A 21,189-nucleotide genomic window follows, 5' to 3' on the forward strand; every position below is an offset into this window, starting at 1 on the left:
TTCCGCCTAAATCGTTTTTCTAAAATAAACACCCATCCATCCGCAAAGAGAAATTCCTTACCATCAGGTAATAATAATGATGGATTGAAGGTATTCAGTCACCCTCTCTAACTCCTACCTTATGTCGCTGATCTCCTGCGACAACCCAGCCGGCACGATTTGCTCCTCTGAACACTAACCTTTTCTCTGTACCTCCATCTCATCTTTCTCACCCCCGCCCAAGGGGGTGGCTTGGAGCTTCCCTCCCCCTCATTATCCAACCGACCGCCACTCTCCCCATCTTTTAGCCCTAGTACATCCACATTTCCTCCAAGAAACCTCCCCGACTAACCTCTACTTGCCTTCCCTTCTGCATTTTCTATGCACATGGGTCACAGAAAAGCAGAGAAGCAGCGTGGCTCAGTGGGAAAAGCCCGGGCTTTGGAGTCAAAGGTCATGGGTTCAAATACCACCTCTGCTTTGGACAAGTCACTTCACTTCTCTCGGCCTCAGTGACCTCATCTGTAAAATGGGGATTAAGACTGTGAGCCCCCCGTGGGACAACCTGATCACCTTGGAACCTCTCCAGTGCTTAGAACAGGGCTTTGCACATAGTAAGTGCTTAATAAATGCCATTTTTATTATGGGTCTGTAACCCACAAGCACTCTGATATTCACTCCACCCCCAGTCATTATATTAACAGGAGGGTATTTGTTAAGCACTTACTATGTGTCAAGCACTGTTCTAAGCGCCACGGTAGATACAAGCTAATCGGGTTGGACACAGTCCCTGTCCCACATGGGGCTCACAGTCTTAATACGTAGCCTCATACTTTGCTCCTTCCCCAGTCTTTAATTTTATTTTAATGTCTGTCTCCTCCACTGAACTACTAACTCATTGAGGGCAGGGATCGTGTCTACAAACTAACTCTCTTTGTACTCTCCCAGGTGGTTAGTACAGTGCTCCTTCCCCTCCCCACAGCCCCTGTATATATGTTTGTACAGATTTATTACTCTATTTCTTTTACTTGTACATATTTACTATTCTATTTATTTTGTTAATGATGTGCATCTAGCTTTATTTCTATTTATTCTGATGACTTGACACCTGTCCACACGTTTTGTTTTGTTGTCTGTCTCTCCCTTCTAGACTGTGAGCCCGCCGTTGGGTAGGGACCGTCTCTACATGTTGCCAACTTGGACTTCCCAAGTGCTTAGTACAGTGTTCTGCACACACTAGGCACTCAATAAATACGACTGAATGAATGAATGAATGAATGCTCTGCACATAGCCCAGCACTCAATGAATACCGCTGATTGATAGGCCCAGCCCTTATTTCAGGATTTCCGACCCCAACACAAGAAAGAAAATGAGTAACGTCAAGCGATGAGGAATTAGAGGAGAGGAACCCCCCTGCCCCCCAACTCCAGGGAACGGTACCTACGTATCTGTGAAAACTAGAAAGCAGTGATTCAGTCACCTAGAGAAGTGAGGCACAAACACAATCAGATATCCCAGGTCTGTGGTGCAAGATACTAAAATAAAACATTAAACAAAACAACAAACCAAATAAAAAAACTCAGTTCTGCTGCCTCCTTTATAAAAAGGGCATTTTAATTTGTGTGCAAAAAAACTACAAAGATAAACTATACATGATTTTGAAATAAGGATTCATTTAACACTGATGGGACTAGACTAGTTAGTTAAACACGCTGGAGGACTAAGCTTACTCTTTGTCCTTTGAATGATCACTTAGAAATATAATGTTATCTGGAAGGAAGAAGAGAATAAATTCAGTTTATTTTCGGCTCTCCTTCCCCAGCTCCCCCACCGCTTCATCCTGCTTCATCCCCCTCCTGGACTGAGTGACCCCTCGCTAGCAGACACTTCTCCCCATGAAGAATGCACAGGGAATGTCTTCATTTTTCCCAGGTACAGGAGAGGTTTTAAACATGCTTCCAATACAGTGCCGTATTGGAAGTGCTCTGCACACAGTAAGCGCTCAATAAATACGATTGATTGACTAATTGCCCCGACCCTCAATGGGCGATCAATAAATATCCCCCCAAAACAACAGCAATTGTCTTTATTCAGGGCTCGCTATGGGGTAACTACTGTACTAAGTGCAGAGGTAGATATAAGATCATCACATCAGAGACAGTCCCCAACCCTCACGGGGCTCGCTGTCTAAGGGAAAGGGAGAACAGGGATTTTATTCCCATTGTACCGATGAGGAAACTGAGGCCGCGAGGCGCACAGCAGGCAAATTCATTCATTCATTCAATCGTATTTATTGAGCGCTTACTGTGTGCAGAGCACTGTACTAAGCGCCTGGTAAATATCATGCCTAGACATTTTCTAGCAATGACCCTCCATAGACCCTTATTCCCACCTGGCCCCAGGGTCCCAAGTCACGGAGCCCAGCCAAACTGGGCCGAAGGGGGGTGGGAGAAAGTACTTGAGAGACTCCCCTTTCCGCCCCGGCCTCCTTCCCTCCCCTGGACTCCAGGCCCTCGGATGCCCCCGCCCAGCCTCCTCACCAGCTATGATGGAGGTGGCCTGTCGCCTCACGTTATTTTTATCTGTGTATTCGCCGTAGTCCACTTTTCCTTCCACGAAGACGCGCGCACTGGGAAAACACGATGCGAAAAGTCACCGGGGAAGGTGGACGAATGTGTCGGCCTCCCCCGGAAGGACGGGAAGGGGAGGGAGCGTTAAGCAAGGAATGGAACACCGATCCCCTCTGACACGGATCCCATTAGGTGAGGGGGACAGCACGGGGCAAAAATATTCCCAAACGTCCCCCGTGCTTCCTCGGGGATCTAGTGGGGGCCGTTCCTGGAGTATGAGACCCCTCAAGGGAACAGGCTCTCTCGAGAGCGGCCCCGCTTTCAGTCAGGCCCCAAGGTAACTCGGTGGCACGACTGACGCCTAAGAAAAGGAACGCTAAATTGCTGGTGTCGGTCCAGACCTGCATGCTTCCAATGCAACCCGTCAGTTTAGCTTCGAAGCCCCCAAGAGCAGACACATCCCCCGTCTCCAATTCCTGGGACTGTCAAAACGGGAAGGAGTTGGTTCGCCCACAAACAAAGCTGTCCCCAGACGACTGAGGCCCTAGATGGGGTCCCAAAGGGGAAGGGCGGCGACTTGGCCTCCATGAAACCTTGCCCTGGACCTCCCCTGTCAACAACCCAGGCTCCCAGGAGCTCAGGATGCCCCACAGGGGTGGAAACGCAGCAGTTGGAAAGGGCAATAATCACCAGAATCTTTTCCCGTGGATGATTACGATAAAAGAGCCTGTTTTTGAAAATCTAAATGGGAATGACTCTTGCGGATGCTTTTCATGGGGGCGGGGGGGATTTGAGGAATAAAAAGGCCCCAGGCTCAGCCCAAACGCAACCACCGTGAGGTCCCGGCCCCATGCTGCCATAGAAGACGCGCAGCCAACCGGGAGCTATCAGGGAATGAAAATCGGCCCACTCCACAAGGCCCTGACTTCTCTCTGCCGCCAGCATCCACACAGTTCTCACGAGGGAGCAGCTTCCAACGAGGAAAGAGCAGAGATGTCCCGGGAAAGCCCCGGAAAAAGGTTCCACTGGCTCCCAGCGTCCTCACAGGGCACTACCTTCAAAGCCCCGATATTAGAGGCGGAGGCCCGGCTCGAGCCCGCGGCTGCTCGGCGATACATTTCTAGTGTCCCACGGGGGAATAAATGGAGGGCAATGGAACCCAAAGCGGAGCCACCCAGAGGGGCCCGGAATGCCAGTGGGCTAGAGAAAAGGGCTTTGATGCCACAATAAATGGGAGAGGAGACCGAAAATTGATTCTGCGACCATCATTTGGGTCCGATTTCTGCCAACTGACTTTTTTTTTTTTTAAACCCGTACTCTGAAACAACTCAGGAAATCACTCGTCTTGTATTCAGTCTCACGCCGAGTCCCACCTCCTACAGCTCAATCTACCCCTCAGCCGCAAGCCGCCTTCTGAGGGGAAAGTATCCCAATGCTGCCACCGAACACAGGCGATGGGAGACTGACAAATATCCTGACGTCTGTCTTTAGAACAGTCTCGCGAACCCTGGGATATTTCATGGCCCTCCGAATTACTGCTTCCAAGTATTCACGAGTTGCCAATAGGTACGTCGTGCTGACAATTAGAGTGAAATGCATCTCCTCTTTCACTGATAATTACTCTCCTCCATCCCATCACTTGATGAAATCCATCCACGGAGCTCCCTCTTCTCTTAACTTACCCCTTTTTCACGTACTGATAGGCTACATCCCTGAGGCCCGGCCTGAAGACGGAAATCCTGTGCCACGTAGTCTTCTGGCTGACGTCGCCTGTAAAGGGCAGAAGGAAAAGAGGTCAAGGGGGTCACCGGGGGACACAGCTGCCAACTGCTAGCACAACGGCGTACGATCAATCAATCAATCAATCGTATTTATTGAGCGCATACTCTGTGCAGAGCACTGTACTAAGCACTTGGGAAGTACAAATTGGCAACACATAGAGACAGTCCCTACCCAACAGTGGGCTCACAGTCTAAAAGGGGGAGACAGAGAACAGAACCAAACATACCAACAAAATAAAATAAATAGGATAGAAATGTACAAGTAAAATAAATAAATAAATAAATAAATAGAGTAATAAATATGTACAACCATATATACATATATACAGGTGCTGTGGGGAAGGGAAGGAGGTAAGATGGGGGGATGGAGAGGGGGGCGAGGGGGAGAGGAAGGAAGGGGCTCAGTCTGGGAAGGCGTCCTGGAGGAGGTGAGCTCTCAGCAGGGCCTTGAAGGGAGGAAGAGAGCGTGCTTGGCGGAGGGGCAGAGGGAGGGCATTCCAGGCCCGGGGGATGACGTGGGCCGGGGGTCGATGGCGGGACAGGCGAGAACGAGGTACAGTGACTACGTACAGTGAGTACGATGACTTTCTGACTGCCATGCTCTGCACACAGTAAGCGCTCAATAAATACAACTGGCTGACTGACTGAATGAATGAATACTGGGTCCTTTGGGCAAATTATATAACACACACAACACGTACACGCAGCGTGAACACTGATTCCTCCTCCCACTGTGTCACACCAAGGCGCCTGAGTCTGTACCCCCTAAACAGTTGCACACCCAACTTAAAACTCAGTCGCCTCTCCCACCAGTAATTTATTTTCACGTCAGTCTTCCCCGCTAGACTGTCTGCTCCCCAAGGTCAGAGATCGTGCCCACTAACTCTCTGATTCCAGTCAATCAGTGGTATCTATTGAGTGCCGCCTGCAGAGCACTGTACTAAGCGCACGGGAGAGTACGCTACAACAGAGTCAGTAGACATGTGGCTCAGTGGAAAGGGCCCGGGCTTGGGAGTCGGAGGTCGTGGGTTCTAATCCCGGCTCCACCGCTTGTCAGCTGTGTGACGTTGGGGCAAGTCACTTCACTTCTCAGTGCCTCAGTTCCCTCATCTGAAAAATGGTGACTGTGAGCCCCCCGTGGGACAACCTGATCACCTCGTATCCCCCCAGCGCTTAGAACGGTGCTTCGCACATAGTAAGCGCTTAACAAATACCATCATCATTATTATTATTATGTTCCCTGCCCACAGGGAGCTCACAGTCTAGAGGATGAAGACAGATGTTAACAGAAATAAATTGGGGATATGGACCTAAGTGGTGTGGGCTGAGGTGAATATCAAGTTCCTATAGGGTACGGATCCAAGCATTTGGTACAATGCTCTGCACACATCAGGCGTTCGATTCATACTCTCGATTGACTCAGGTACAAATATGGTCCTCATGAAAAGCTAAAAAACCGCCCCCGCTAACAGTCAAAGCCCTCTGGAAAGCCCACCTTCTCCAATAAGCTGTCCTTTCTTCCCTGCATTCCTCTGGCATCCACTGTTGGGTCAGGACCGTCTCTATATGTTGCCGACTTGTACTTCCCAAGCGCTTAGTACAGTGCTCTGCACGCAGTAAGCGCTCAATAAATACGACTGGATGAATGAATGAACCCTACCACTTGGGCACTTCCTCACTCTCCCCTCGGCCCTCCCGTACAGGTGGGGACTCACTCAATTACTGATTTTGATCGCTCTCGCAATAAATACCGTCATATTAATCAACGCTGTGGTATCTGTTAAGTGCTTACTATTTGCCAAGAACTATAGTAGATGTAGGGTAGATAGCAGACCATCAGGTTCCCCATGGGGCTCACAGTCTAAGTAGGTGGGAGAATAGGTACGGTAGCGCTTAGTACAGTGCTCTGCACACAGTAAGCGCTCAATAAATACGATTGATGATGAACCCCCATTTTACCGATGAGGGAACTGAGGCCCAGAGAAGGGAAGTGACTTTCCCAAGGTCACCCAGCAGACGAGTGGCAGAGCTCCCAGGCCCAGGCTCTTCCCACTAGGCCACGCTGCTTCCGTTGCAAAATTTCAGGCCCCCTTCCCCTCGGTCAACAAGAAATAATAATAATAATAATAATGGCATTTATTAAGCGCTTACTATGTGCAAAGCACTGTTCTAGGGTGATCAGGGTGTCCCACGGGGGGCTCACAGTCTTTAATCCCCATTTTACAGATGAGGTAACTGAGGCGTAGAGAAGTTAAGTGACTTGCCCAGAGTCACACAGCTAATAATTGGCGGAGCCGGGATTTGAACCCATGACCTCTGACTCCAAAGCCCGGGCTCTTTCCACTGAGCCACGCTGTTTTGAGGGGGGACCTCAAAGAAGAGCCCTCCTGGATCTTTTCCAAACACAGGTCCCTCGGCACCCCTCCCGGAGGGCCCCCCAACCCCCGGCCTCGACTACTTACCCGTTTGGAAGGTCTCGCTCTCCCCTGACCGCCACATCTCATTGGTGGCCAGGGAGAAGATGGTGACCGGGTTTTTCCCCTCCGCCTGCCTCATGACCGGGTCCTGGCCCACTCGACCCAGCAACTGGACACGGTTCAGGGCTGAAACGAAAGGGCGCGAGGAAAACGCCGCATTGAGATACGGATGTCTCCCCCCACACCGTCGACTGTCACATCCCACTGGTTCTCAATTTCCCTCTAAAACAACTAGGAGAATACCTTCTCACGGATTCGCACCGACTCACAGTCCAGGCTTCTGACCAAAAAAGAGATCTCCTTGGGTGGGATCCCGAGTACCAAAGCTGTCCCTTAGCAGAAGTCCAAATGCTCAGTAACCGCCTGGCAGGAAACTGTTTTTCTGCAGGGAAACTGAGTCCCAGAGCCGGTGGTGTCCGGCTACGGTGGGATCTGACGGCCCTCTTGAAGCCAGCGGCTGGCCCCTGCCCATTTCTCAGACCCAACCTGGATCTGAACCCGCTCAACACTTGGTAGTCACCCCCGCGCCAAACCCCGCAGCACTTGTGTCCATATCCTTAAAGCTCTGCCGTTTCCCCTATATCAAACCGATTTTAATAATAATAATAATGGCATCTGTTAAGCGCTTACTATGTGCAAATCACTGTTCTAAGCGCTGGGGAGGATACAAGGTGATCAGGTTGTCCCACGGGGGGCTCACAGTCTTCACCCCCATTTTACAGATGAGGGAACTGAGGCACAGAGAAGTTAAGTGACTGGCCCCAAGTCACCCAGCTGACAAGTGGTGGAGAAGGGATATTTTTTTTTTTTTTTACTGAGCGCTTACTGTGTGCAGAGCACTGTACTAAGCGCTTGGGAAGTACAAGTTGGCAACATATAGAGACAGTCCCTACCCAACAGTGGGCTCACAGTCTAAAAGGGGGAGAACCCTGAACCCTGCCTCCCCAAGTAGACTGTAAGTTCCTGGTGGGCACAGAAACTGTCTACCAACTCTGTTATACTGAACTTTCCCAAGAGCCTAGTGCAGCGCTCTGCCCACAGTTAGCACTCCATAAAGCATTCATTCAATCGTATTTATTGAGCGCTTACTGTGTGCAGAGCACTGTACTAAGCGCTTGGCTGTCCAAGTTGGCAACATCTAGAGACGGTCCCTACCCAACAGTGGGCTCACAGTCTAGAAGGGGGAGACAGAGAACAGAACGAAACACATTAACACAATAAAATAATTAGAATAAACACGTACAAATAAAATAGAGTAATAAATCCGTACAAACATATGTACATATATACAGGTGCTGAGGGGAGGGGAAGGAGGTAAGGCGGGAGGGTGGGGGAGAGGAAGGAGGGGGCTCAGTGTGGGAAGGCCTACTGGAGGAGGTGAGCTCTCGGTAGGGCCTTGAAGGGAGGAAGAGAGCTAGCTTGACGACGTGGCTAGCAAAGCAGCGTGGCTCAGTGGAAAGAGCCCGGGCTTTGGAGTCAGAGGTCATGGGTTCAAATTCCAGCTCCGCCAACTGTCAGCTGTGTGACTTTGGGCATGTCACTTCACTTCTCTGGGCCTCAGTTACCTCATCTGTGAGCCCCCCGCAGGACAACCTGATCACCTTGCAACCTCCCCAGCGCTTAGAACAGTGCTTTGCACATAGTAAGCGCTTAACAACTACCATCATCATCATAAATACAGCTAAGATCCCTCCTAACCCGTGACCCTGTAAGCCTTTTCCTTGCAGACCCCCAAGATCAAAACCTGGGGGGGCTGGCATGATTCAAAACCCTGTTTTGGGGGGCAGCAGGAAGTCCCAGGCTCTGGGCCTGCCCTTTTTAGACAAGGACAGATGTTCCCTACCCAAGGGCCGCCCCACCAAAGCCCTCCTCGCCGGCACTAAACTTTCACAAAATAATCCGCACGCGCCTTCTCCTTCGCCCTACGGATGGTACTTACAACGCTCCAGGATGAGGTTGTTGGCTGTATCCGAGTTGGGCCTCACAAACTGCCGAAGCACCTAAAAGGGAGGAGAATCAGTGGTATTTATTGAACGCCTACTATGCGCAGAGTCCTGTACTAAGCGCATGGGAGAGGACAACGCGACAGAGTGTGCAGACACGTTCCCTGCCCATCACGAGCTTAGAGTCTAGAAAGGGTCAGAGAACGAGAAGTAGCGTGGCCTAGTAGAAAGAGCCCGGGCCTGGGTTCTAATCCTGACTCTGCCACTTGCCTGCTGTGTGACAATAGCCATGTCTCAACTTCTCTGTGCCTCAACGATCTCCTCGGAAAAATGGGGATTCAATACCTGCTCTCCGTTCTATTAAGACTGGGAGCCCTATATCAATCAATCGTATTTATTGAGCACTTACTGTGTGCAGAGCACTATATCAGGTTAATCATGTCTAACCAGCGCTTAGTACATTGCTTGGCACGCTTTAAGCACTTAACAAATACCATAATTGGTATTATTACTAGGGCAGGTGAGCCCGTGATCGGCCAGCCCCAAATTCCAACCTCAAAGCGTGGTGGAAGTAACACGGTTACCTTTAGGACGGCGGGGCTGGCTGCCTCTCGGATTATATCTTTTCAGGTCTTTAAACAAAAGGAGGCCTTCCCAGACTGAGCCCCTTCCTTCCTCTCCCCCTCGCCCCCCTCTCCATCCCCCCCATCTTACCTCCTTCCCTTCCCCACAGCACCTGTATATATGCATATATGTTTGTACATATTTATTACTCTATTTATTTATTTTGTACATATCTATTCTATTTATTTTATTTTGTTAGTATGTTTGGTTTTGTCTCCCCCTTTTAGACTGTGAGCCCACTGTCGGGTAGGGACCGTCTCTATATGTTGCCAACTTGTACTTCCCAAGCGCTTAGTACAGTGCTCTGCACACAGTAAGCGCTCAATAAATACGATTGATGATGATGGTGAAAAGGATGCTGTGGCCTCTGCAAGAGGACACATTCACGTGATTTTAAACTTCGTTGTACAAAAACCGTGAAAAGAAACCAGCCCCCAAATCATGATTTTTTGACTGACCAAACCCTTCCAAGTAACAATCAATCAGTCAATCGTATTTATTGAGTTCTTACTGTGTGCAGAGCACTGTACTAAGCGCTTGGGAAGTACAAGTTGGCAACACATAGAGGCGGTCCCTACCCAACAGTGGGCTAACAATCCCCTGGGAATCCAGTGTGCCCGCCTCTCCTCCTGACCCTTGAGGCTCTGGGAGAATTGGAAGAGGCGGGAGGCCTGGAGCGGTGCCCTTTCTGACTCTGCATCCCTAGGACCCGGATCCCGCTTCCCGGTGGGCTCGCTTGGGAAGCAGGACCACCATCTATCCACCTCTGACTTCCGGGAATTCCAGGAATCCAGTGAGCCCCCTCTCTCTTCTACAAGCGGGGAGAAGCGGGCTAGTGGGGTCAGCACCCTGACAACCCTAAGGGGACGGCCACTTGGTTCTCCGGCCCGAGGGTCTACCTTTCATCAATCAATCAATCAATCGTATTTATTGAGCACTTACTATGTGTAGAGCACTGTACTAAGCGCTTGGGAAGTCCAAGTTGGCAACATATAGAGATGGTCCCTACCCAACAGTGGGCTCACAGTCTAGAATACGCCTTCCCACTCATCCCGACGCCGGGGCCGCCAACAAGGGACCGAGTGGTCTGGGGGATGTTTTTCCCATTTGAATAACAATTTAAGATCGATCTGTGTGCCGAGCACTGTACTAAGCGCTTGGGAGAATACGATACAACAGAGTTGGTGGGCAAATTCCCTGCCCGCAACGAGCTGAGAGGCCACGGAAAAGTCAAGATGACAATGTCCTGACTCTTGCTCCTTACGGGAAACAATCATTCATTCATTCATTCAATCGTCTTTACTGAGCGCTTACTGTGTGCAGAGCACTGTACTAAGCGCTTGGGAAGTACAAGTTGGCAACATATAGAGACGGTCCCTACCCAACAGTGGGCTCACAGTCTAAAAGCTTAATAAATGCTAGCATCCATCCTTCTATTTATTCTGATGACTTGACACCTGTCCACATGTTTTGTTTTGTTGCCTGTCTCCCCCCTTCTAGACTGTGAGCCCGTTGTTGGGTAGGGGCCGTCTCTCTATGTTGCCGACTTGGACTTCCCAAGCGCTTAGTCCAGTGCTCTGCAGACAGGAAGTGCTCAATAAATATGACTGAAGGAGTGAATATGTAGATCGTGGACGGCGTCCAACCTGATTTAGCTTGTATCTACTCCTTGCTTAATACAATATATGGCACACATAGAGCAAGCACTTAGCCGATATTGTTAAAAACAAAAAAAAGGATTACCTGAAACACTGGTTTTCGCAACATGGCTTTGGTTCTTTCCCGTCCCCTCAGGTCTGTGCTTTTTACCCCTGGAGAAAAGAAAATACAGTTAAACCATTACCCGAGAAAATCAAGTTCTATCATCACATTCTATCACCCCCTCTTACTGTGGGGGCTCCCCAAGGTTCAGTGCTTGGTCCCCTTCTGTTCTCAATCTACACGCACTCCCTTGGTGACCTCATTCGCTCCCACGGCTTCAACTATCACCTCTACGCTGATGACACCCAAATCTACATCTCTGCCCCTGCTCTCTGCCCCTCTCTCCAGGCTCGCATCTCCTCCTGCCTTCAGGACATCTCCATTTGGATGTCTGCCCGCCACCTAAAGCTCAACATGTCGAAGACTGAACTCCTTGTCTTCCCTCCCAAACCCTGCCCTCTCCCTGACTTTCCCATCTCTGTTGACGGCACTACCATCCTTCCCGTCTCACAAGCCCACAACCTTGGTGTCATCCTCGACTCCGCTCTCTCATTCACCCCTCACATCCAACCCGTCACCAAAACCTGCCGGTCTCAGCTCTGCAACATTGCCAAGATCCGCCCTTTCCTCTCCATTCCAACCGCTACCCTGCTCGTTCAAGCTGTCATCCTATCCCGTCTGGTCTACTGCATCAGCCTCCTCTCTGATCTCCCATCCTCGTGTCTCTCCCCACTTCGATCCATACTTCATGCCGCTGCCCGGATTGCCTTTGTCCAGAAACGCTCTGGGCATGTCACTCCCCTCCTCAAACATCTCCAGTGGCTACCAATCAACCTACGCATCAGGCAGAAACTCCTCACTCTCGGCTTCAAGGCTGTCCATCACGTCGCCCCCTCCTACCTCACCTCCCTTCCTTCCTTCTCCAGCCCAGCCCGCACCCTCCGCTTCTCCGCCGCTAATCTCCTCATTGTACCTCGTTCTCGCCTGTCCCGCCATCGACCCCCGGCCCACGTCATCCCCCGGGCCCGGAATGCCCCCAGTCCCTCTGCCCATCCGCCAAGCTAGCTCTCTTCCTCCCTTCAAGGCCCTGCTGAGAGCTCACCTCCTCCAGGAGGCCTTCCCAGACTGAGCCCCTTCCTTCCTCTTCCCCTCGTCCCCCTCTCCATCCCCCCATCTTACCTCCTTCCCTTCCCCACAGCACCTGTAGATATGTATATATGTGTGTACATATTTATTACTCTATTTATTTATTTATTTATTTTACTTGTACATATCTATTCTATTTATTTTATTTTGTTAGTATGTTTGGTTTTGTTCTCTGTCTCCCCCTTTTAGACTGTGAGCCCACTGTTGGGTAGGGACTGTCTCTATATGTTGCCAATTTGTACTTCCCAAGCACTTAGTACAGTGCTCTGCACATAGTAAGCGCTCAATAAATACGATTGATGATGATGATCACATTCCTGATCTAGCGGGTAAAACACGGGCCTGGGAATCGGAGGACCAGGGTGCTAATCCCATCTAATCCACCACTTGTCTGCTGTGTGACCTTGGGCACGGCACTTCACTTCTCTGTGCCTCAGTTACCTCACCTGTAAAATGGGGATGGAGGCTGAGCCGGGAGACCTAGCTACCTTGTACCTACTCCAGGGCTTAGTACAGTGCTTAGCGCATAGGCATGGCTCAGTGGAAAGAGCCCAGGTTTGGGAGACAGAGGCCATGGGTTCAAATCCCGGCTCCACCACTTGTCAGCTGTGTGACTTTGGGCATGTCACTTAACTTCTCCGTGCCTCAGTTCCCTCATCTGTAAAATGGGGATTAAGACTGTGAGCCTCACGTGGGACAACCTGATCACTTTGTATCCTCCCCAGTGCTTAGAACAGTGCTCTGCATGTAGTAAGCACTTAACAAATGCCATCATCATCACTATTATTATTATTATTATTATAGAAAGCATTTAACAAATACTAGTTACAGTTGCTGCGCTTAGTACAGTGCCTGGCACATAGTAAGTACTTAAATACCATAATTAGAGTCAGAGGTCAGGGGTTCAAATCCCAGCTGCACCAACTGTCAGCTGTGTGACTTTGGACAAGTCACTTAACTACTCTGGGCCTCAGTTACCTCATCTGTAAAATGGGGATTAAGACTGTGAGCCTCACATGGGACAACCTGATCACTTTGTATCCTCCCCAGTGCTTAGAACAGTGCTTTGCACATAGTAAGCACTTAACAAATGCCATCATCATCACTATTATTATTATTATTATTATAGAAAGCATTTAACAAATACTAGTACAGTTGCTATGCTTAGTACAGTGCCTGGCACATAGTAAGTACTTAAATACCATAATTAGAGTCAGAGGTCAGGGGTTCAAATCCCAGCTGCACCAACTGTCAGCTGTGTGACTTTGGACAAGTCACTTAACTACTCTGGGCCTCAGTTACCTCATCTGTAAAATGGGGATTAAGATTGAGTCCCATGTGGGACAACCTGATCACCTTGTATCCTCCCCAGCGCTTAGAACAGTGCTTTGCTTGTAGTAAGCACTTAACAAATGCCATCATCATCACTATTATTATTATTATAGAAAGCGTTTAACAAATACTAGTACAGTTGCTGCACTTAGTACAGTGCCTGGCACATAGTAAGTACTTAAATACCATAATTAGAGTCAGAGGTCAGGGGTTCAAATCCCAGCTTCACCAATTGTCAGCTGCGTGACCTTGGACAAGTCACTTAACTACTCTGGGCCTCAGTGACCTCATCTGTAAAATGGGGATTAAGATTGAGCCCCATGTGGGACAACCTGATCCCCTTGTATCCTCCCCAGCGCTTAGAACAGTGCTTTGCATATAGTAAGCACTTAACAAATGGCATAATCATTATTATTATTATTATTATTATTACAGAAAATGTTTAACAAATACTAGTACAGTTGCTGCGCTTAGAACAGTGCCTGGCACATAGTAAGTACTTAAATACCATAATTAGAGTCAGAGGCCATGGGTTCAAATCCCAGCTCTGCCAATCCTCAGCCGTGTGGCTTTGGGCAAGTCACAACTACTCTGGGCCTCAGTTCCCTCATCTGTAAAATGGGGATGGAGACTGTGAGCCCCCATGGGACAACCTGATCACTTTGTAACCTCCCCAATCAATCGTATTTATTGAGCGCTTACTGCGTGCAGAGCACTGTACTAAGCGCTTGGGAAGTCCAAGTTGGCAACGTATAGAGACGGTCCCTACCCAACAGTGGGCTCACAGTCCAGTGCTTAGAACAGTGCTTTGCAAACAGTAAGTTCTTAATAAATGCTATCATTATTATAGAAAGCATTTAACAAATACTAGTACAGTTGCTGCGCTTAGTACAGTGCCTGGCACATAGTAAGTACTTAAAAAATACCGTAATTATTATTATTTCAGGAATCAGGCTCTTTCACTGTTCACTTTCACTGTTGCAATTACGATGACATCAGCCACGGACCCACGTCAACTTATCGGGGAATGGTGATCTGAGAGAGGGCGGCCCGGGCCACACAGGCAGGGAGAGCTTAATAGACACCCTCAGGCCGACAGCGACGGTCAAGATTGCCGGTCAGCAGATGGGTCAGCCCGCCGGGGACACAGGCCAGTCCCCCTTTTAGACTGTGAGCCCACTGTTGGGTAGGGACTGTCTCTATATGTTGCCAATTTGTACTTCCCAAGCGCTTAGTACAGTGCTCTGCACATAGTAAGCGCTCAATAAATACGATTGATGATGATGATGATGATGACCAGCCAACCTCGGCCACAACCGGCCTGTCACGGTCTCACGGTTTTCTCTCAGAGAAGCAGCGTGGCTCAGTGGAAAGAGCCCAGGCTTTGGAGTTCAGAGGTCATGGGTCATTTGGGGGTTTTTTGGGGGTATTTGTTAAGCGCTTACTATGTGCCAAGCACTGTTCTAAGCGCTGGGGGAGATACAAGCTAATCAGGTTGTCCCACGTGGGGCTCCCAGTCTTCACCCCCATTTTATTTACAGATGAGGGAACTGAAGCACAGAGAAGTGAAGTGCCTTGCCCAAAGTCACCCAGCTGACAATTGGCAGAGCCGGCATTTGAACCCATGACCTCTGACTCCAAATTGCCAAATTTGTACTTCCCAAGCGCTTAGTACAGCGCTCTGCACACAGTAAGTGCTCAATAAATACGATTGATGATGATGACTCCAAAGCCTGGGCTCTTTCCACTAATCCCGGCCCTGCCGATTGTCAGCTGGGTGACTTTGGGCAAGTCACTTCTCTGTGCCTCAGTTCCCTCATCTGTAAAATGGGGATTAAGACCGGGAGCCCCCCGTGGGACAACCACATCACCTTGTAACCTCTCCGGCGCTTAGAACAGTGCTTTGCACATAGTAAGTGCTTAATAAATGCTGTTATTATTATTATAATTGCAACCAGGTGGTTGATCTGGGACTCTGGCAGGTCGGGAGGTGTCAGTCAAGTCGGGCACAGTCGGCCTGGCCTAGAGGTTCGTTGAGGGCACGGATTGGGTCGGCTGTCAATCAAGGCTATATACTGAGCACTCCCTCTGTGCGTCGTACTGAGAGCTTGCCATAGAGTTGGTAGACGGTATTCCCGCCCTCGGCTGAGCGGAGCCTCCAGCCCGGAGGATACTTATTCCCAGGATGGTGGGGTGGCTCCTGATTTCTCCACCTGCTCGTGGTTGCGGTTTGTCCGGGACGCACGGGGTGGTGCTTATACGATGATGATGATGGCATTTGTTAAGCGCTTACTATGTGCCCAGCACTGTTCTAAGCGCTGGGGGGATACAAGGTGATCAGGTTGTCCCACGGGGGGGCTCACAGCCTTAATCCCCATTTTCCAGACGAGGTAACTGAGGCTCAGAGAAGTTACTTGCCCAAGATCACCCAGCAGACATGTGGTGGAGCTGGGATTAGAACCCAGGACCTCTGACTCCCAAGCCTGGGCTCTTTCCACTGAGCCACAGTGAAGACTGTGCTCTGCACACAGTAAGCGCTCAGTAAATACGATGGATTGATTGATTGATTGATCTCCCCCTCCCTCAATCACCTCCGAGGGTTACTTATCTATCTCTGCTTCCAACGGAAACTCCTGACCATCAGTTTCCTTCCCCCATGCTTATCCTTTTAGACTGTGAGCCCACTGTTGGGTAGGGACTGTCTCTATATGTTGCCAATTTGTACTTCCCAAGCGCTTAGTACAGTGCTCTGCACATAGTGAGCGCTCAATAAATACGATTGATGATGATGATGATGATGATGACTGTGAGCCCCATGTGGGACAGGGACTGTTTCCAACCTGATTATCTTATATCTACCCCAGCGCATAGTAAAATGCCTGGAACGCAGTAAACGCTTTTAGACTGTGAGCCCACTGTTGGGTAGGGACTGTCTCTATATGTTGCCAATTTGGACTTCCCAAGCGCTTAGTACAGTGCTCTGCACATAGTAAGCGCTCAATAAATACGATTGATGATGACGATGATGAAGTACCATTAAGAAACAAACAAAAACAAACCCCAAAACCTAATTCAGCCCTCTCATGGCCAGATGGCTGGAGGAGTAGGAGAGAACTGGAAGAGGGGAAGCATCTCTTTTTCAGGCCCAAATGCTGCGGGCCGTGCCAGGCCATTCCATGGGGATATGTCTCCTCCTCAAGACATGGAGCATAGAAATATTCCATAATTATTGCTGCACTACCACGTTAAAACTGTTTCCCTTTCCTGCCAAAATTCGGAAGCCAGGCTCCAGACTTCAGTTGGTCCAAGACAAGCTAAACCATAAGGTAAATAAACACTGTAAATCTTGTGTTATATGTGCGGGACACTGTACTATCAATCAATCGTAATTATTACTGTGTGAAGAGCACTGTACTAAGCGCTTGGGAAGTCCAAGTTGGCAACATATAGAGACAGTCCCTACCCAACAGTGGGCTCACAGTCTAGAAGGGGGAGACTTTTATGTTTTCAGTTTTATGAAACTGAACATACATGTTGATATTTTTCTATGGGAAAAAAAGCTGTGCCTCTCACCCAGAGATCCAGACCAAGATGAGTTGGATGTGAACGATCAGGTCACTCGGAGCACCTGTTTTATTTGGTTAATATGTTTTGTTTTGTTGTCTGTCTTCCCCTTCTAGACTGTGAGCCCGCTGTTGGGTAGGGACCGTCTCGAGATGTTGCCAGCTTGTACTTCCCAAGCGCTTAGTCCAGTGCTCTGCACACAGTAAGCGCTCAATAAATACGATTGATTGATATTTGCACTCGGAGCACCTGTTCAACCGCAGGGTGCTGGAGCGGTACAATTAACAAAACACTCGGCACAGTTTCACTCCACGCTCCCTGTGCCAACTCGTCTGCGGATCCTCTCCAAAGACAAAAGACAAAAAAAAAAAAACAACAAAAACAAACAAACAAACAAAAAAAAAAAACTAGGCGCTTGGGAGAGGCCGACAGACCAGACAGGGTAGAGGGGGAGGAAGGACAAGGGGAAGGGGAAAAGGTGGGGAAGGAGGAGAGGGATCGCGGGCCGGGCCACCCAACCAAGCGGGCGCTGCTTCGATCCCGACCCCAGGCTCAGCCCCAAATCTGACCCAAGTGAGCATCCGTGCGGATGGTAGTGTTTGTGGGAGTGTGCAGCAACAACTGGGTGTTGTATCCATCCATTCATTCATTCCTTCAATCGTATTTACTGAGTGCTTACTGTGTGCAGAGCACTGGCCTAAGCTCTTGGGAAGTCCAAGTGGGCAACGTCTAGAGCCGGTCCCTACCCAACAGCGGGCTCACAGGCTAGGAGGGGGAGACGGACGACAAAACAAAACATATTAACACTATAAAATAAATATGTACAAGTAAAATAAATACAGTGATAAGTATGTACAAACATACATACATTCATTCAATCATATTTATTGAGCGCTTACTGTGTGCAGAGCACTGGACTAAGCTCTTGGGAAGTACAGGTTGGCAACATCTAGAGACGGTCTCTACCCGACAGCGGGCTCACAGGCTAGAAGGGGGAGACAGACAACAAAACAAAACATATTAACAAAACAAAATAAATAGAATAAATATATACAAGTAAAATACAGTAATAAGTATGTACAAACATATATGCATTCATTCATTCCATCATATTTATTGAGCGCTTACTGTGTGCAGAGCACTGGACTAAGCGCTTGGGAAGTCCAAGTTGGCAACATATAGAGACGGCCCCTATTCAGTCATTCATTCAATCGCATTATTGAGCGCTTATTGTGTGCAGAGCACTGGACTAAGCGCTTGGGAAGTTCAAGTTGGCAACATATAGAGACGGCCCCTATTCATTCAATCGTATTTATTGAGCGCTTATTGTGTGCAGAGCACTTTACTAAGCGCTTGGGAAGTTCAAGTTGGCAACATCTAGAGACGGTCCCTACGAAACAGCGGGCTCACAGTCTAGAAGGGGGGGACAGACAACAAAACAAAACATATTAACAAAACAAAATAAATAGAATAAATATGTACAAAAAATACAGTAACAAATCGGTACAAACATATATACATACATATAGGTGCTGTGGGGAGGGGAAGGGGGGGTGGGGAGGGGGAGGAGGGGGAGAGGAATCAATCAATCGTATTTATTGAGCGCTTACTGTGTGCACAGCACTGGACTAAGCGCTTGGGAAGTCCAAGTTGGCAACATCTAGAGACGGTCCCTACCCAACAGCGGGCTCACAGTCTAGAAGGGGTAGACAGACAACAAAACAAAACATATTAACGAAGTAAAATAAATAGAATAAATATGTACAAGTAAAATAGAGTAATTCGTTCATTCAGTCATATTTATTGAGCGCTTACTGTGTGCAGAGCACTGGACTAAGCGCTTGGGTAGTCCAAGTTGGCAACATATAGAGACGGTCCCTACCCAACAGCAGGCTCACAGGCTAGAAGGGGGAGACAGGCAACAAAACAAAACATATTAACAAAGTAAAATAAATAGAATAAATAAGTGCAAGTAAAATAAAGAGTAATAAAAAAGTCCAAACATCCACCCATATATACAGGTGCTGTGGGGAGGGGAAGGAGGGGGCTCAGTGTGGGAAGGCCTCCTGGAGGAGGTGAGCTCCCAGACTTGTCCTTCCCAAGCGCTTAGTACGGTGCTCTGCACAGAGGAGGCGCTCAATAAATACGATGCAATGAGTGAATGAATTAATTGGGAGCCAACCTCAATCCCGCCGCGGCGGACAGGCCTGGGGTCGGAGGTCGGAGGTCAAAGGTCAGATGACCGCGGCCGCCGCCGCCTCCTCGTCCTCCTGGGCAGGCCGGGCCCCACGTGGACGGGGCCAACCGGAACCGGAAGCCGCACGGCCTCCTTTGGGCGCCGGACCGAGCCGCTCGGGGCAGGCCCGTTTCCGGTTGGCCCCATTGGCCTGCGGCCCGGCCCCCAAAGATGGCCGCCGGTTCCACCGGAAACGCGCTCCCCCGGAGCCCCGCGTCCCCGCACTCAAAGGGCCCCCCGCTCCCAAAGGGCCCCCGCCTCCACAGGGCCTTGGAGGCGAGAATCAGCATCATCATCATCAATCGTATTTATTGAGCGCTTACTATGTGCAGAGCACTGTACTAAGCGCTTGGGAAGTACAAATTGGCAACATATAGAGACGGTCCCTACCCAACAGTGGGCTCACAGTCTAGAAGGGGGAGACAGAGAACAAAACCAAACATACTAACAAAATAAAATAAATAGAATAGATATGTACAAATAAAATAGAGTAAAAAATATGTACAAACATATATACATATATACAGGTGCTGTGGGGAAGGGAAGGAGGTAAGAATCAATCAATCAATCAATCGTATTTATTGAGCGCTTACTGTGTGCACAGCACTGCACTAAGCGCTTGGGAAGTCCAAGTTGGCAACATCTAGAGACGGTCCCTACCCAACAGCGGGCTCACAGTCTACATATCTATTCTATTTATTTATTTTATTTTGTTAGTATGTTTGGTTTTGTTCGCTGTCTCCCCCTTTTAGACTGTGAGCCCACTGTTGGGTAGGGACTGTCTCTCTATGTTGCCAATTTGTACTTCCCAAGCGCTTAGTACAGTGCTCTGCACATAGTAAGCGCTCAATAAATACAATTGATGATGATGACGATAGAAGCAGCGTGGCTCAATGGAAAGAGCCCGGGCTTTGGAGTCAGAGATCATGGGTTCAAATCCCAGCTCCTCCAATTGTCAGCTGTGTGACTGTGGGCAGGTCACTTAACTTCTCTGTGCCTCAGTTACCTCATCTGTCAAATGGGAATGAAGACCGTGAGCCCCCCCATGGGACAACCTGATCACCTTGTAACCTCCCCAGCGCTTAGAACAGTGCTTTGCACATAGTAAGCGCTTAATAAATGCCATCATTATTATTATTGTTATTAGAAGGGGGAGACAGACAACAAAACAACAACAAAACAACGCTCAATAAAGCGTTGGGAATCAATCGTATTGAGCGCTTACTGTGTGCAGAGCACTGTACTAAGCGCTTGGGACTCCCAAGCGCTTAGTACAGTGCTCTGCACACAGTAAGCGCTCAATAAATACGATTGAATGAAGGAATGAGTTCAGTGCCCTAAGCCCACAAGCTGAGAAGCAGCACGGGCGAGTGGAAAGGGCACACAAGCGGGAGCCAGGAGACCTGGGTTCTAATCCTGCCTCCTGCGAGACCTCCTACAAGTCAGTTAAGCTCTGTGTCCTCATTGGTAAAAAATGAAGCTTCCAACACCTGTTCTTCCCCTTTGACTATTAGCCCCCAGCGGAACTGTGCTTAGTACAGTGCTCTGCACACAGTAAGCACTTATTCATTCATTCAGTGATATTTATTGAGCGCTTACTGTGTGCAGAGCACTGTACTAAGCGCTTGGGAGGACTTCCCAAGCGCTTAGTACAGTGCTCTGCACACAGTAAGCGCTCAATACGATTGATTCCCAAGTGCTTAGTACAGTGCTGTGCACACAGTAAGCACTCAATATGATTGAATGAATGAATGTATATATTTGTATGTATTTATTACTCTTTTATTTGTACATATTTATTCTATTTTATTTTGTTAAAATGTTTGTTCTCTGTT

General features: G+C 48.9%; 1 protein-coding gene across 2 annotated transcripts; it reads right to left on the minus strand.

Annotated features, from left to right (window-relative positions):
* Positions 1 to 1,573: 1,573 nt before the first annotated feature.
* On the minus strand, positions 1,574 to 19,412 carry SSBP1 (single stranded DNA binding protein 1). 2 transcript variants are annotated; one of them, XM_038752950.1, is made up of 7 exons: positions 19,301 to 19,412; positions 11,119 to 11,186; positions 8,748 to 8,808; positions 6,794 to 6,934; positions 4,233 to 4,320; positions 2,521 to 2,609; positions 1,574 to 1,750 (listed from the first exon to the last, which is right to left on the minus strand). In XM_038752950.1, exons 2-7 carry the CDS (start codon positions 11,140 to 11,142, stop codon positions 1,707 to 1,709), a joined length of 447 nt encoding a protein of 148 aa, XP_038608878.1. In that variant the 5' UTR covers positions 11,143 to 11,186; positions 19,301 to 19,412; the 3' UTR covers positions 1,574 to 1,706. The 2 variants fall into 2 exon arrangements, with proteins under 2 accessions (XP_038608878.1, XP_038608879.1); XM_038752951.1 differs by lacking the exon at positions 19,301 to 19,412 and adding an exon at positions 17,128 to 17,213.
* Positions 19,413 to 21,189: the final 1,777 nt, after the last annotated feature.

This window comes from Tachyglossus aculeatus, chromosome 10 (genome assembly GCF_015852505.1).
Source record: "Tachyglossus aculeatus isolate mTacAcu1 chromosome 10, mTacAcu1.pri, whole genome shotgun sequence".
In the NCBI taxonomy this organism is placed as follows: Eukaryota; Metazoa; Chordata; class Mammalia; order Monotremata; family Tachyglossidae; genus Tachyglossus; species Tachyglossus aculeatus.

Excerpts from the sequence above, each read along its gene's own strand:
- SSBP1 (XM_038752950.1), bottom strand. The coding sequence starts at position 11,142 with ATGTTGCGAAAACCAGTGTTTCAG. Across the intron at positions 8,809-11,118 it reads TGCGAAAACCAGTGTTTCAG|GTGCTTCGGCAGTTTGTGAG; the intron begins GTAATCCTTTTT and ends CCTCCCTTTTAG. Across the intron at positions 2,610-4,232 it reads TATCAGTACGTGAAAAAGGG|TGCGCGCGTCTTCGTGGAAG; the intron begins GTAAGTTAAGAG and ends GTGTTTTCCCAG.